We start from the raw sequence: 17,290 nt of genomic DNA on the forward strand, positions 1-17,290 counted from the left end.
GGAAACTACCGTATTTTACCCCTCTTTCCCGCCATCCTCCCATATTAGTATTTTCCCGTAAATCTCCCGTATTATAATATCATTTTTTAAAAATCCCTCTGCCTCTCCAAACTGAACTGCCAGTAGCCTCGCGAGAACTGCCACCTGCTGTAGTCTGCAGGTCATTTACAACATTAACCAGGTCATAAATGCGGAGGTTAAAATGGCAATGCTGTGTGCGAAAAACAACGTTACTTTCACCTTCTGTGACGACTTCAACAAAGATACAAAGTCTGCAACAAATCTGTATAATAAGTCATTAGTGAATGCCAGAGAGCCACATGAGTGAACATGAGAAATTAAAAGAAAATGTGTAATTAAAATAAAATGGTGGTTGCCAGAAAATTTCCCTTATTTTCAAATCCAAAACTTGACAGGTATGCTCCTACCTCGTGCCCTGTGATGGCCTGCCATCCCATCCAAGGTGTCCCCTGCCTCGTGCCCTGTGGTGGCCTGCCATCCCATCCAAGGTGTCCCCTGCCTCGTGCCCTGTGGTGGCCTGCCATCCCATCCAGTGTGTCTCCTGCCTCGTGCCCTGTGGTGGCCTGCCATGCCATCCAGTGTGTCTCCTGCCTCGTGCCCTGTGGTGGCCTGCCATCCCATCCAGGGTGTCCCCTGCCTCGTACCCTGTGGTGGCCTGCCATCCCATCCAGGGTGTCCCCTGCCTCATACCCTGTGATGGCCTGCCATCCCATCCAGGGTGTCCCCTGCCTCGTGCCCTGTGGTGGCCTGCCATGCCATCCAGGGTGTCCCCTGCCTCGTGCCCTGTGATGGCCTGCCATCCCATCCAGGGTGTCCCCTGCCTCGTGCCCTGTGATGGCCTGCCATCCCATCCAGGGTGTCCCCTGCCTCGTTCGCTGTGATGGCCTGCCATCCCATCCAGGGTGTCCCCTGCCTCTTGCCCTGTGATGGCCTGCCATCCCATCCAGGGTGTCCCCTGCCTCTTGCCCTGTGATGGCCTGCCATCCCATCCAGGGTGTCCCCTGCCTCTTGCCCTGTGATGGCCTGCCATCCCATCCAGGGTGTCCCCTGCCTCTTGCCCTGTGATGGCCTGCCATCCCATCCAGGGTGTCCCCTGCCTCTTGCCCTGTGATGGCCTGCCATCCCATCCAGGGTGTCCCCTGCCTCGTGCCCTGTGATGGCCTGCAATCCCATCCAGGGTGTCCCCTGCCTCGTGCCCTGTGATGGCCTGCCATCCCATCCAGGGTGTCCCCTGTCTCGTGCCCTGTGATGGCCTGCCATCCCATCTAGGGTGTCACCTGCCTCGTGCCCTGTGATGGCCTGCCATCCCATCCAGGGTGTCACCTGCCTCGTGCCCTGTGATGGCCTGCCATCCCATCCAGGGTGTCCCCTGCCTCGTGCCCTGTGATGGCCTGCCATCCCATCCAGGGTGTCCCCTGCCTCGTGCCCTGTGATGGCCTGCCATCCCATCCAGGGTGTCCCCTGCCTCTTGCCCTGTGATGGCCTGCCATCCCATCCAGGGTGTCCCCTGCCTCTTGCCCTGTGATGGCCTGCCATCCCATCCAGGGTGTCCCCTGCCTCTTGCCCTGTGATGGCCTGCCATCCCATCCAGGGTGTCCCCTGCCTCTTGCCCTGTGATGGCCTGCCATCCCATCCAGGGTGTCCCCTGCCTCGTGCCCTGTGATGGCCTGCCATCCCATCCAGGGTGTCCCCTGCCTCGTGCCCTGTGATGGCCTGCCATCCCATCCAGGGTGTCCCCTGCCTCGTGCCCTGTGATGGCCTGCCATCCCATCCAGGGTGTCCCCTGCCTCGTGCCCTGTGATGGCCTGCAATCCCATCCAGGTTGTCCCCTGCCTCGTTCGCTGTGATGGCCTGGTATCCCGCCCAAGATGCCCCCTGCCTTGTATCTTGTTTCCTGGGAGAGGTTCCAGACTGCGTGACCCTGCACCCAATAAATGGTTACAGAAGACAGATAACATGATGCAAATATAAATATTAATATAAGTAAAAAATTAGCAAGTACATGATTATACATTACATTAATTCTTCTGTTAGACATAATTTGTTCTCTTGCACATTTCACAGCTGAGTATATGTTGAAGTAGTTTTATTTCGATTGTGAAACTAAAAATGTTAGTCATATATCTGGAGTATGAAGGAGTATTTGAAGCCGTCTATCTGCAGACACCTGATTGGTGGATATGAGGTTATATGATAAATTGTCAGAAAGACCTTTAGAATGTGTTTGTTTAATAAAAAAAAAAACATTTTGATATCCATTATTTGCCAGTCTTGTCAGCATGATCCCATTAACAGATATCCTCTTCCCCCAAATGTGTCACTGTTTAATGCTTCAAGATTGCAAGTGAGCGGCAGCCAGCCAAAAGCCGTCAATTGAATTAATTGATTTACATCTGCCACCTAATCGGCCTTTGAGGGGCAAGGAGAGGCCACGGGCAGCCCGGCCTGGAGAACGTTTCCCAAACGCTTCAGCTATGCAAGTTGCGAAATGCAGCAACTATGCCTTTGAGAAATGTATCCCAGGCCCGACCAGGCTAGGCTAAGCTAAGCTAGTAGCGATGTCTCCTATGAAGATCAGGTCTTTGCTATGACTACAAAGAAATCGTTGCCATGCAACCTGTGTTAATCTATAATGAAGGCTGTTCCTGCATGTGAGTGGTGTTAATGAGTCCCTGCACACCGTGTGTGACATCGGCTAATACGCTGAGCCAAAAAAAGCAAAAGCCGCTGTTTTCATCCAAGGAACCTTGATTGTTACTCAAAGAAATAATTGGATGACCTTTTTGATACGTCGGGTAAAGTCAACTTAATATTATTCATGTTAATTGCAGCAATTTTTTTTACCCTGGCTTCTAACGTTCTGCAAGCTGTGTGATTTATGCCACTGTGTAATTGGAAATGTAGATAAATTGCATGCATGAAATATAGGTTTTATGACTAAAAAAATCTCAACTGACCCCTAACATATTGGATGTGTGGTTACTAGACCTAACATAGTATTATTTTGGACACACACCACGCACGTTTCCTTTTCTTGGTGTTTTCTCTCCCGGTGGAAGCTCGTGGTTCAGCAGTGGTGTGGTTGCAGAGGGACACTGCAGGATGAGGCAGCTTCCTGAATGGACCATGTCCTGCTGTCTTCGATACACTGCATATTATGGAATACTGCTACACGAACAGGGCTGAATATGGGGATAGTGCCCCTAGCATATACTGCCTGTAATTGGTCAGATGATATAGTATAATGTCCTTCATAATATGCGTATCAGGGATTCGGTCATTTCATGTGGGCTGTTTTGTTCAAACTGGAATTGCAGGCCTTGAGGGTGGGCAGAGTAGTGATTGAATTTCTTTGTCGGGCTGCCACATAGGGAGCTACGCCTAAAGAAACTCGAGTGGGCTTCAAAACTGCAATCTTGCATTCGCTCTTTAGAAAACACTAGCCGTATTTGCCCGTTAGAACCACCCATTGGGATCCACTGAAATACACAAGGATGTCATGAAATCATTGTTCTTCTGTTTGTTCCATCAGTCACATGTGCTTATTTGGCACTATCTGATATCTGACAATGACCCCTCCCTCCCCCCGCCATACTTCAAAGACTTATAGCTCTGTCCGTTGCTTTGAGAAGTATATTTGAAGCATGACCTCATACCATTTTCTTTGAACGAAGCCAACTTCTTGACCCAGTAGGAGGTGGGACTAACAATAGGTCGTCTTTGGTCATCCTTCTTTTCTTCGGGGACCTCTGGGCATTTACTGAATGCATGAAGGATGCACCCTGACAGGTGATCAAAGGCGGATCAGCAGCTGATGCTTGTTCGAGATGTTTGCCACAACTCCACCTTTTGATCTCAAGCCTATGATTGATTGGGGTGTCTGCAGAATCACCTGGTTTGGTCTGGTACGGTACAATATTGTTCTTCACCAATTATACGAACTGTGGACATATTTTCCCAATACGGATTATCATACTTAGCCAATATTTCAATATACTCGATTTAATTCTCAAAATCTCCTTAATTAAATAAATTAGAAAAGCCGTTAAGCAAGACAGCTGAAGATTAATTTAGTAGCATGGTAATCAGAAAGCAAGACGGTTCATTTAGTGTGAATACTTAGTATAGGTTATGTCATTCTAAGGCAGAATGCCTAACCTAATTTATAACTATCAGTGGGTGGGTGACTCTCTAGGTTCGGCGCCTGTGTCTAGAAGGTCACCATTTTAAATCCATCACCATCCTGCTAACAAAACCATCCATCCATCCATCCATCTTCTGTGTCCACTTGTCCTATTCAGGGTCAGGGGGGGTCCACAGCCTGTGGGCACAAGGCAGGAAACAACCCAGGATGGGGTACCAACCCATCGCAGGGCACAAGGCAGGGAACAACCCAGGATGGGGTACCAACCCATCGCAGGGCACACTCGCACACCATTCACTCACACATGCGGGCAATTTAGTAATTTAGTTTTGTGGGGGGAAACCGGAGTACCTGGAGGAAGCCCCACAACAACACATGCCACACACATGGGGCCATGGCGGGAACTCGAACCCTGGTCCCAGAGGTGGAAGGCCACTGCGCCACCCCCTTACAATAACAGTGATGTGATTATCTGTATTGTTGTCATTAATTTTCCCCTAAAACCCATCCATCCATCTTCTGTAACCACTCATCCTATTCCGCACGGCAGGGAACGACCCAGGATGGGGTGGCAAACCATCGCAGGGCACAAGGCAGGGAACAACCCAGGATGGGGTGGCAACCCATCGCAGGGCACAAGGCAGGGAACAACCCAGGATGGGGTACTAACCCATCGCAGGGCACAAGGCAGGGAACAACCCAGGATGGGGCACCAACCCATCGCAGGGTGCATTTACACACCATTCACTCACACATGCACAGCTACGGGCACTTTGGCAACTTTTCCCTAAAACATCCAAATGAACCGGGTTAGGCCAGTGGGGTCTCCTTCTTTATGCATGGGGGGGGGGGGTGAAAGGTCATATCCATGATCTACAGCCACGTTCCTTAGCGCCTAGCTCGTTAGCCGAACCACCACCTTGGTTTTCGGTAACTGAAGCCTAGGCGGGAACGGAAAAGCCATCATGCCGGTGAGATTCCTGGTGAGAGTTCTGGTGAGAGTTCTGGTGCAGGGCTATTTGGAACACAATGCAGTACGTGCAGCTCCATAAGGACAAAACCAGGACGCCTCTAGAGCTTTAAAGAAGGATCTGTTAGGCTGCTTTTGCTTTATCCTGCTTAATCTGGAAATAAGGCAGTGCCAGTCAGGACAAATTTTGTGGACATTTTATTTGCATTAATATAACGAGCCGGAAAATATGCAAAGCAGAAGGTACAGTAATGATGAATAAGGTTTATAATTATCTGATAAAGTATGCTCTGAAATACCACTGCAAGCCTCCTTTTCACACCCTCAAATAAAAATATTGAGAGCCACTAACTTCACATTGTGATAAATAAAATAAGCACGTTCTGCTTCCGACACGAACCAGATACGATGAAAAATGTCAGTGGTAAATATATACAGGATGGTACATGGGTGGGGGGACTTTATCAAGGCAATAAATAAGCAAAATAAAAAAGTAGCCTGACATTGACATTGCACAGTAAATTGATATATTTCCCACATTTCCACCCAGGAGCAGAGGAATTCAGCCTGTAGGTGCGCCTCAGATGGGCAACTCACCGTAACCCAAGATACAATATGGGACCTTCGGGTTTCTGCAGGCATTTTATTATTATCGGCAATTTCCCAGTGCCATTACCGAAGACAGAGGCAGCTGGGGCGAAACGTGGAAGCTGAGTTATTTCATGGAAATAAGCCAAGGCACGGCGTCGATGTTTTACAATAAATACGGTAAATAACAGTTCTGCAAATGTCCCTAATATATAAATATTTTATTTAGGCACCAAAACACAGCGATAAGAAAAAATATATCGATTTACAAAATAGAACTGTTAAAGCACCAACACATTTACGCTTAAAGAGGTAGGATTACCATATTATATCTGATACGTGCCCCATGACCTTTAAAAAATATTCCTTACAAAAATGTACAAAAAAAAGCTTTTTTGGTGACTACTAGTGGCTTGGCTTTCCCATACATATGCTCCTCAGAGTCACTGTCCAAAGTCCAGCACAAGACCAGCTGGGGGCTTCGAAAGGGTTAGAACAATCTAGAAAGGAACATCTGCTCTGTAAAAGCAGGTCATTTTGGCCCAGACAGGTGCTAGCAGATAGACTCCCGATTCATCTGCAGCCGCCACACATCAGGGAGATGATTGGCCGGGATCAAAAGACACAGCCGGCTCTTCTGTTGACACACAGTCTATGATGATGTTGGGGTGGGTGACCTCTGGGGAACAAGGGCACATGGAGTTGCTGGAGGTGGAGACACAGCGTGGCGTGTCCACGGACAGCAGCATGAGGCTGCTCCTCTTCATAGCGCTGCCTATTGGGACACAGGTCTCCTCGGGCGTGCCGCCCATCTCCTTGCTGTGCTCTGACGGAGATTTCCTCCTGATGCGTTCGTAGGATTTGTCCCGGTTCTCCGGGCCCTGCTCGCTGTCCTGGAAGCGGCCCAGCAGCGAGATGAAGAAGCCGAAGAGGGCGAAGGCGGCCAGGCTGGGGATGAAGGCCAAGCATTTGATGTCGAGGCTGGCGCCGATGTAGCGGCTGTGCAGAAACATGTCCTGCTGGACGTAGGTGAGGTTGGTCTCAGGATCTATGTTAGAGGAGCGCCACTCCCAGGTCAACGTGCTCCTGTTGAAATTGACCAGAGTTTCAGGAACCTCCACCGTGTAGATCTTCTCCCCCGGTCCAACGTACTGGCCATATTCATAGGGCTCGTAGAAGATCTGGTTCTTCCACATGTTCAAATCCAGTATCAAAACCATGAAAATGATCCCATAGTTGAACCATTTACCTGATGGTAGGATGAACAGCAAGGTAAGAATGGAAACTGAGCCATTTCTTGTGCATAATCACCATCCTGATTACATAATAGGTCATTGGAAGGTTCACCATTTCACAGGAAATAATTCAGTTCAACAAAAAAAGAAGTTTAAATGTGTCACCCAAAGCATATTTTTCATGACAGTCATTCCACCAGTTAGAATCTTATCTCATAGCCATTTCTAAATATAAATTCATCTGTGAGTAGGCTTGCAAAGTTTCATATTAAACCCAGTCATTTTCTTATTACCGTCGCTTTCAGAACCACGTTTTTTTAAAACCTGTAAGTGCATAATAAACTAATTTCAGTGAAGGAGCCTTTTAATGTTTCTTAGTCAAGGTAATAGCAGCGTAGCGTTTCCATTAAACTGAACTGTGGTACAATACTTTCAGCTGAATAGCCGGCTGTCGGTTGGTTACCATCGTGGGAGTATGACATTGGAGAGAACATTACTTTTCTTCCATTAGTGAAATGCAGGTATCTGGAAAGACAGCCATTGATCTTAATGCAAAGACAGGCTCGGGAAATGCTTTGGAGGGTGGCTGGTTCAGGGGAATTTAACCCTGCAGTCTGACATCTGGGGTCACATTTGCATTTCTCGTTTATGCGTTCAGCTGGCAGCTCCTTTCGAAGGGTCCGCAATGCAAAACGGTTTACACACGGACATTATTTACTACTGCCGATGCATCCGTCCAGGGGAATGGCATTATCGTTTGTCAGAGAAGCATGGGCGTGATGTCACAATGGGGGGATGGTCTTAGCCCTTAAGAGCTGCAGGAATAGTAGTAGCCTGTAACAATGTCGGATGTGACAGGCCCGGGGGGGGGGGGGGGGGGGGTGACCATACCTGTGATGTGAATGTGGTATTCCTCCTTGAAGATCCGCTTGCAAACTGGAAGCCTCACTTTCACGTGATTGGTGTGCAAACCGGGCAGGTTGATGTCCAGGTCCCCCATAAAATGCGGAAATGCCCAGTCCTGAAATCAAGCCATATACACACCACAGTCTTATTTTTTAAGGAGAGGCTCTAACTAGAACAGTGTGTGTTATTTGCTTTTAATATCCTCCTGAGACCCAAGGAAAAAAGTGTCCTTCAATTTTAGGATATTTGTCTTTGGAGGAAATAAGACATCTTACAATTTAGATTTTTTCTAATTTATTTTTATTTTTAATTTCACAGCATGTCCTCTTTAGTGTACAACAGGAATAAATATGTTTCCTTACATCAGGGAAATGATAGATGCAAAAACAAAATGTCCACTGCAATGGACATAAATGAATGGGTGGGGTCTCAGGAGGATATTTTGGTACTTCATACACTAGCTAATATTTATGTTACTGTTTTTACATTTAGAACATTTGTTCGCTGCTTAAAACAAGCAGCGAAATCATGCATCTGACCATGGTTACAGTCTGAGGTGCAAAGACTTGAGCGCTTAGTCTGAGGGAAGTTTTCACGGGCATAAACATTACGACAAACAACTTCAAGAACTCAAATCTACAGCCCTGCATGCCTGGAATTCCTTAAGCATCAAAATATAAAATGAAGTGGCTTTTATCAGTAGGCCAGACAGACACGCACATTCTAGACTTGACTTTGCTGTTATATCACGGATAAATGTTTATAGATGCAATATCCTTTTCAATTTCCAGTGTCTGTTATCAGAAAGGAGTTTTGCATTTAAACCTCAAGTTTTGATATTGGTTGGTTTCTAACAGATAGACTTCTCTAACGTGCAGTACAGTGAATAAAATCCTCCACGGGGAGCTAGTAGAGATCATTTAAGGGACTGCTCTCTATTTTGCAACCTGCAAGAACTAACTACAAGCACAGGTGACGTATTAAGGAGCAACAAGTTTGTGCTGAAAACCAATGTAAAATGAACAAATATTAAATAAATCAACAAATAAGGGGCGCTAGGTAGCGTGGTTAGTCAATATACGAACTTGTAAAGTCCACTAGCTTTATTTAAATGGCCTTAATTAACACTCAGCGATATACGCTATGAAAAATTAAGTCTAGCTCTGGATAAAAAATGTCTTGGAAGCAACCGTGCCAAAAACTGTTTATGAAGAAGTCAGTCATAAAACCCAACAGCTTCTGTCACGCAAATCTTAACGGGGCAATTGGTTCGGGGGACAATTCGCGCTTGGTCGGTAATTAAACTGTTAATTAGGTTTTGAGTAAAAGATTAGTCCTTCCCTTACAGACGCGTAAGCAGATTAAGGGCCACACTCAGGATGAAGGTGAAAGGATCCCCTTTCCATCGCGGGGTGGGTGCTGTTTTATTGACAGGATGGAGGCGGGTCTCCGCAGTTTGTAGCGCAGCCTAATTGAAATCGTAAAGCACTTTAATAAAGCGGCCAAGGCAGCAGGCGGCTGGCAGGCGGAGCGCTGCGGCGCGGGGTAGGATGAGTAATACTGCGGTAAAACAAACGCATCTTCGGGAGGGGGCTGGGGGGCTGTGAATGAGTTCGGAGGAGGAAAACAAAGGGGGACGGAAAGTCCGCTTCTGGGAAACGGCATCGGCGCAATTAACAAGCACAATTACGGTGAATAAGCTGCGTTTGCAGAAGAGGGTCGGCCTGAAGGCTTTGGGAAACGGGAGAATGTGTCTGATCTCAGAAGATGTACAGAGAAACAGACGGCGATTCTGTTTTATCTTCACTGTGATATATTGGAACAATTTTGCCTTCGGGAATATAAATGTATAACAGCATCGATGCACACGGCAAAGACGTGTTACTAACCGTAATCCGAACAAGGAGAAAACATCTAGTAGTAAACTGAAAACTATTAGTGAATTAAATTGCTTTAAAATCTTGGTTTTAATAGGACTATATTATTGCTGTTTAAAGCTTGTTAAGACCAAAGTATCGCTGTACGTACTGTATGTCTCAGGCATGTATTACATTATGACAACCCAGCTGCAAAACAAATAACCCTTAAGATTTCACTTAAAAACACATTACAGACAACGCTAACTGTGAATAGTTTATTCAATTATAATGTCATGTTGTGCACTTGTGCCAACCAGCCCCAACACAGAGTTGGTTGGCATACATTATGGAGGTATAGTTAGCACAATATTATTATTCTATGAATTTTGTATGAGTCTAGCATCACACAAACATAGTCAGAACTTTTCCTGTAATCCAAAGTAAAACCTAAACATGCAGTGTCATGTTAGGGGGTTTTGAGAGTTAGGGTAAGGGTTTTAGGGGTTTAGGGTTATGGTTAGGGCTATCGATTAGCACTACGGTAGCCTAACTCGATAAAGTAGTTCAACAGAACACCGGACCTGCGAACAGTAACGAATACTATAATTCCTTGTTTTTCGCATATAAACGTACTTATGATAAAGTTTAGCTTATAGATTGCACACAATAAGCCACCAACATAAACATTAACTAAAAAAAAACAACTATATTTCCGCGACGGGATGGAAAGGCTACTCAGAGTGGAGCGGAATTTAAAACTTATGATCCGTTTATTTTTGTAATTTTCCACTTACTATCTTCCCACTGCGGCAAACCGCGAATCAGCGGATACGGGGGTTCCGCTGTATTATGCGCCATCCGGCTCCACCTGCACTCTGTATGCGCTTCATGATACCAAACTGCCATGACTTAGCCCATTACAGGCTTTCAATTCTCAGCACAAAATATAGCCAATCCCCATCTCTATTTGGTACAACCAATTTATTTTCAACATTTCACCTTGATACATATAAAAGCAGACATTTTTCCATGGGGTAATTTGCTTTGGTAACAAAAACTCAGTACAGTGTGCAGCCTTCCCATCTCTAGACAAGATGGATGACTGTAGTCCATGTGGACACATCTTATGATGTTGGATTTTCGTGAAAGGTCTCTCCATTCGTCTGGAAATTATTGGTGTGCCAACAACCCTGGTCCCCCCTATACATAACATATAGCAGGCCTAGGTTGTATGGAACTGTATATATACATATGTATATATGTATACTTTGTATTCAAGTAATGACGTTTATGAAAACATGAAGACTTTAAATTTAAAACTTTCACTTTTTATAGTGCAAATTGGAGATGGCTAATGTATTTCATATGAATCAACACAATCTCATTCTGGTAAAAATGTCATTTCATTTAAATTATAAATCAAGCATGAAATCCACGTGTTTTGTTTTGAGATAGAAGCACTTTGGTTTAAAGATTCCGTCTTTAAAAACTGCGCTTTGCTCACTTCCTTCAGGGGTAATTTGCATATTCATACTCTCTGCGCCGTAGAAAGCGATAAACATGATCTTTTTTTTTCCTTTCTGGAAGTAGAGATATAGAGGACGTCTCACATGTCACGTTAAACACAGTGTGTGTGTGTGTGGGGGGTGCCTTATTTTGCAAACAGTCAGAGGGAGCGCGAGACACACGCGCAGCAGCCGCGGGTACGTGAGCAGTGACGTCACAAGCAACGAGCCGGCAGGTGATCAAAAAAAAGCGGCGCGGTCCTCGCTGCCAGGCTGCCGGAGCCGGCTGGGGACGCAGGCATGTTTTAATTGGCCAACAGGGAGCCCTACCTGCATGACAATGAGGAGGTCAAAAACCAGGATGAAAGAGGCAAGGAAGGCTCGGGAGACCTCATCGCTCGGCAGAAAACCGCGGTTCAGGTTGTCCCAGCTTATCCAGTCAGTGCTGATGACAAGCACCACCACAGATGTCAGGGAGACGAGGACGGCCCTGTGGGAACACACACACACACACACACGGGTGCACACAAATCCCATCATGCACCTGTTTCACAGCACGGCAGTCTCCTGGTGTCATACTGACTGATCTAATTGCTTAGACACTGTTATCCCTCTTCCTGTGTCACTCGCTATTTCTTTAAGAATCAAAGATACAATCACAGAAAATGAGTACAGGTATACTAGCAGCATGAAAGCTAACAAAACTCTAGTAAGAAATAATTATAAAATACAAATCAATTAATCATTAAGAACATATTCAAAATACAGGCTCACTTGAGACAGACAGATAAAGGTGTGGGCTGATTTACAAAGAAAATTGAAAGCATGCCTTTCAAAAATATGCCATCTTTCACAGAAGAACCCCTAGTTAGGTAAAATAAAAGTTCCAACAAAGTAACGCTGAATGTAATGAAGTAAATTAGTCCAAGAAAAATGCAATGATAGAGTGGTAGGGCAGGTCTGAATAATTTATGGAGGAGGACTGTTATGTAATGGTGGAGGTTCTCCTTCACGGAGTCTCTCTATATAAACAACTACTCCTGAGGTTAATTAAAGATCATTCTGCAGTGGGGCTGTTAACCGATTTCACATCATGTCAGTCACCATTCGCCTGAGAGCTGCAGCACCTGTTAGGAACGATCCACAGTACAGGGGAATGAATGACACCTGCTTCCATGAATAGCAGAAAACTAGGGGCGTATACAGGGGGGCGGGGCAACAGGGCCACTGGCCCCCTCCCTTGTCACTCACTGATTCAAAACATATTATTGGCTAATGATAAGGTGGGCCCCTCTGTATGAATTATATCCCCTATCTTAAAAAATTGCTACAATTGCCCCTGCATAAAACCTACATTTTCCATGAGCCTCAGTACTCAGGCTACGGTGGGATACTGAACAAGGTATTACTGGCCTATTGACGGTCAACGTCATCAGTTAGTGTTGATAGGTGGCACCCTGGGAAGCTTGAGGACTCATGAGACAGGGTTAACGGGCCAGAGCTGAATAACATGCCGGAGGTGTAGGGACATGTTACCCAGCATCCCGTGCTGTAGCCCTGCTCCTGGTTGACTGACAGTAGCGCGGCCAGCCTGGGGACGCGGTAAAGTTACTTCTGGGGCCGTGGAGGTGGCAGCTGAGTGGAATTTCGTGTAGGAACAAATTCTGGTACAGATGAGAACGTTTCCTAGCTGGGCCTTCAAACCTCGGAGATGAAAGGAGCCAGAGGATAGATCTCCAGAGCTTTTGATCTTGTTTTATGGGACTATTTCGCTCCCTTCTTTCCAGAGAGGTAAAAACAATGGAATTACCGGTCTGGTTCAGGGTTATGCCTTTTGGGGCCAGAGCCCGAGGCTACAGTGCATTCCTACTGCGCTGCATTTATCTGACAGGCGGCTTTATACTGGTTAATTTTCACAAGGCTTTTTTTTTCATTTGCACCGATACCCTTTTCTACAGACGGCCGTTAAAGGTACATATGGTGCTCAGCCTTTCCATTGTGCACTACATCTATACCTTAAGGCAACAGACATTAAAGACAAATGGGTAACTACAAATTATCTATCCATCCATCTTTCAGCTGCTCATTCAATACTGGGTTGTGGAGACTATGAAAATTATTTGAATTATATTTACTTGAAATTGAATTGAATGGAATTTCAAATACAATTACAATTGCATGGAATATATACATATTTTGTGAAATTGTCGAGGTGATGTGCTGACGAAAAGAGAACTGATTTTATTAACCTATTTCTTGGCACAAATTAAAACACAGAAAGTATTGCCTAAATTTAATGACACCTCTTTTCGAACCATAAAGCTCTAAGGTAAGGGAAAATAAAAGTGCAGTGCTCTTTTGAAAAATCCTGTGCTAATCCTGTTTGAAACAGTGGATTCATGGGGAACAGATATGAAAAAATGTATCAACTTCCAGGTTTTCTGCATTCAATGAACCGCTGTCCTTCTGGAAAGTACCGTCAGTGTTCGGGAAAAAAACCAGCAAGGTCAAAGATTATTGTTAGCTGGTTATGACAAAGGGTAACCTTACCTGCAATTAGTCATAATTAACGATAATTATCAGGCAAAGCTGACCGTAAGCAATTATAATGCTCAAAACAGGTGGGTTCTAATCCCTGCTATAGCACGTCCTGCTTTAACACACGCGAGACCTTGTTCTTCAATGCTGGGAGACGAACACGCTCTTCGAGCACCCAGAATTTCTGGGTTCGGTCGGTCACACGTCTGACCCACTTTCTAACTTTGAGTTCTGACCTACTTTGAAGTCTGGACAAAAGTGAGTTTGTGTAAGAATATTTTAATGTATTTTTTAACTGCTTCGTTAAGACACTGTGACGACCCAGGTAGCTGACTGACCCTGGTGTCCATGCAATATTACGTTATTCCATCTGGAACTATCCATGTAGTGTTTACAGAGCAATTTAGTTTAAGCACCTTTTAAAAAAGGTTCAAATACAGTTCTTCTGCTGGGGCGCGAACTGGTAACCTTCGGGTGATAAGTCAAGCTCTCTAATTGGTACTTAATAGCCCAACGCAACCTTACATGGCGGCTGAATCATGGCTGAATCACAGCATCGTTTGGTACCGTGTTTTCCGAACCTATTGGCACATCGTAGTGTCCATGGGGCACTCATGGAGTGGGGGTGGGTCTGTGGCTCCCTCCACTGCAGGGATGGGCAAAATGGCCAAAATGATGACCTTTGACCTTCAATCATTCCTCTCTGCTTTATTAAGGCATGGATTTTGTTCGTTGGTATTATAAACTCTTAAGTTACTGTGGTTCTAGTAGGATTTGCTGCTATGCTGTTGCTCACACACACACACATGCACACACACACAAACACACCTGCATAGCTGTGGGGACATTTGTACACCATGTAAATGTATGACAATATGCAGGGGTGTATGTAACTGGTACGCATGTACGCATCCACCTTTAAAAGCGATATGTGCAGCAATCGGCTGCTCTAACAGTGCAGGTACGTGCGTATTTTATGTCCATGTGCAGAAATTATTATCGTGCATTTTAACTTTTACATGCTAATTTGTACTTCATCTGCGGTATAAAATTTAAAATGCAAGGTCATTTCTTGTCATAGCAGTGCAAACACACGTGAAACACGTATGCGCTTGCACTGTTACGACAATCGACTGCCACATGCATTGCTTTTATGTGCACAGCAGTTACGTGCATCTGTGACGGTACGTATGTGCATGGGCGGGTGTGTGGCTCAGCAGGATAGGCCTCTGTGCTTGTGATCAGAAGGTTGCTGGTTCCAATCCCATGCGCAGCAGAATTTTCACATCATCATTGGGCCCTTGAGCAAAGCTATTAACCCCACAAAATGCTCCACAGGTGCTGGATAAATAGCCTGTGCTCAGACCCCAAGCTTTGCACTTGTTTGTACTTGTGTGCGTGTCTCAAAGAGGAGCATGATGGGATATGTGAAAAGAAGCATTCCAATGTTCCTGCACTTATAAAATAAATGATCATTGTGTGTGTGTGTGTGTGTGTGTGTATACATACAGCTGAACACTATAGACTCTCCTTCTACAGACAGAGAAACACACAACCATGAACACCTAAACATTTCCAGAAATTTCCGTGACTGGTCTAATAACAATGAGCCCTGAACGGCTATGGGATATTTACCCACACGAGCACACCATGTATGTGAGTCTGCGTCCGGACATACAGATGTCAAGATGGCTTACCAGAAAAGGACAATGCGATTGTGTCCTTGCTTCCAAAATCTTCTGGGTCTCCTTGCCCAGTCTGGGTAGTGTTTATCTTGCAGCATCATGTCATTCACCTGGAAACCAGCAGAAATCGTGATGATTATTCAGACGTCGACAGCAAATGCACATGACCTGCTTGTTTTTCATTTCAGTGAAGAGATTGTTAAAAAAATCTATGTATCATAAATAACTGGCATGCAGATAACATCAAGGTTTGAGGAGGGCTACAGATTTTGCAGACACTACTCTGCTACTAAGAGTCTATTTGTTACCCAGACAGGCAGAATTTCCACTGCTGTATGATAAAGACTCCAGAAAATTGCCAGCTTCTTTGATTAATGACCATCCATGGACATCACAGCCCCTGGACAGGACTCGTTTGCTGGGATGTAATAAAAGCTAATTACAGCGTATGTACCTACAAATAAGCGACCCGAGCTTTAACAATCCCGCTGAAAAGCGACACCAGATTGTTCGGCGTCTTTTACCGTCAGACACGGAAAGGCTGAATTATTAAAATGTTCAGCATTCAGGTACCTGTAGAGCACGGCGAATTAAACGGATGCCAGTTTTGTGAATTGCACACACCTGGTTATAACTTCCCTCCTGACATCTACCTTGGGATCCTAAAGAGCAGACGGCTCTTTAGGTCTTTGAGCCTTGAAGATCCTAGTACTTTTAACACCCCTTAGTTATGGACCTGTGGAGGGGTCATGGCCAGCGGGATATTTATCACCACTCAAAACATTCTTTATACAATAGTTACTACACTTAATATTAAACAAACGAGATCCTTATTTAGAAGATGCTGAAGCGGCATGTTCTGCAAAACAGCTAGCTAGCTATCATCGTCTCAGCCTACTCATTAGCTATTTAGTTTCTGAAACAACTGGGGGGTCGGCAAAGTGACTCAGAAACATCAAACTCACCCCCTGGTTAACCTATAACCCGTGAGCAGGCAGGGAGACCCTAGAGATGGCCCCCATGCAATGCCTGTGCACATGTGTTCATCATCATGCGCACCACCCCCTCCCACAGACGTCGGGAATCGGGGGGGGGGGCTTCGCTCACATGTTATCTCTCTCTTCCTGTTTCTGCGCTGCACACTAATGGCGCCCATCAGCGGCAGCGTATCCAGAGAGGTCCTCCCCGCGCCGGCAGGATGAACGAGGGGCAGCGTGTGGCTGGGGAGGCAGCCTCTCTGCATCCCGCATGCCCCCCCCCCCCACCCCCGGCTGCTCCCTTTGTACATGTGTGTTTCTCTGGCCTCAGATAGTTTTTCCTCCCTCCTGGCTCCCAGTACACCTACTCCAGCCATTCAGTGATCTTGACTGGCTGGGAGCTTAAACAAAGTGAAGATGTGGACTGTCTGGGGGTCACTAAGGACAATGACAAGCTGACCCCCCCCCCCCCCCCTTCCATGTGAAGACCAGCTTGACTCCCAGAAGGCCTTATCGATTACTGCTTCGTAACGCCTCCAACGCAGTTTATCCTGCCCAGGATGTGTCTGTTCGCATGACGCATCAATCATGCAGCAGCTCCAAGGTGGGATGCAGGCAGAGCGGCGTCCATCAGGAGCGGCTGTGAGATGTTTGGTCCTTAAAAACCAAGCAACTGCTGATTTATGGGAGTTTAGCATCAGACAGAAGGTGCAGTATTTTGCCCGTAAGTAGAGAGACAACATCGTATGAATGTCATATGTGGGATGTTTACAGGCTTATAGTTGGACAAGAAGGGCAAAGGGAGTATGTTGAGAACTTCTTTGGGCTACAAGGTGTAGGAGACAGTAGGGGGGTTGGTGCC

The 17,290-nt window shown here is 45.8% G+C and overlaps 1 protein-coding gene across 8 annotated transcripts in view; it reads right to left on the reverse strand.

Annotated features, from left to right (window-relative positions):
- Nucleotides 1-5,303: 5,303 nt before the first annotated feature.
- Nucleotides 5,304-17,290, reverse strand: part of tmem117 (transmembrane protein 117) — a 42,180-nt gene continuing 30,193 nt past the window's right edge. For 7 of the 8 annotated variants that reach the window (XM_023791442.2, XM_023791441.2, XM_023791443.2 and 4 more), the window contains 4 exons: nt 15,464-15,561; nt 11,559-11,718; nt 7,850-7,979; nt 5,304-6,972 (listed from right to left, as the gene is read on the reverse strand). In XM_023791442.2, coding sequence (XP_023647210.1) covers nt 6,317-6,972; nt 7,850-7,979; nt 11,559-11,718; nt 15,464-15,561 — 1,044 coding nt within the window. In that variant the 3' untranslated portion in view covers nt 5,304-6,316. The remainder of the gene's footprint in view (nt 6,973-7,849; nt 7,980-11,558; nt 11,719-15,463; nt 15,562-17,290) is intronic. The other variant, XM_023791450.2, reaches the window with a different exon arrangement.

Source organism: Paramormyrops kingsleyae, chromosome 1 (assembly GCF_048594095.1).
Source record: "Paramormyrops kingsleyae isolate MSU_618 chromosome 1, PKINGS_0.4, whole genome shotgun sequence".
Taxonomy (NCBI): Eukaryota; Metazoa; Chordata; class Actinopteri; order Osteoglossiformes; family Mormyridae; genus Paramormyrops; species Paramormyrops kingsleyae.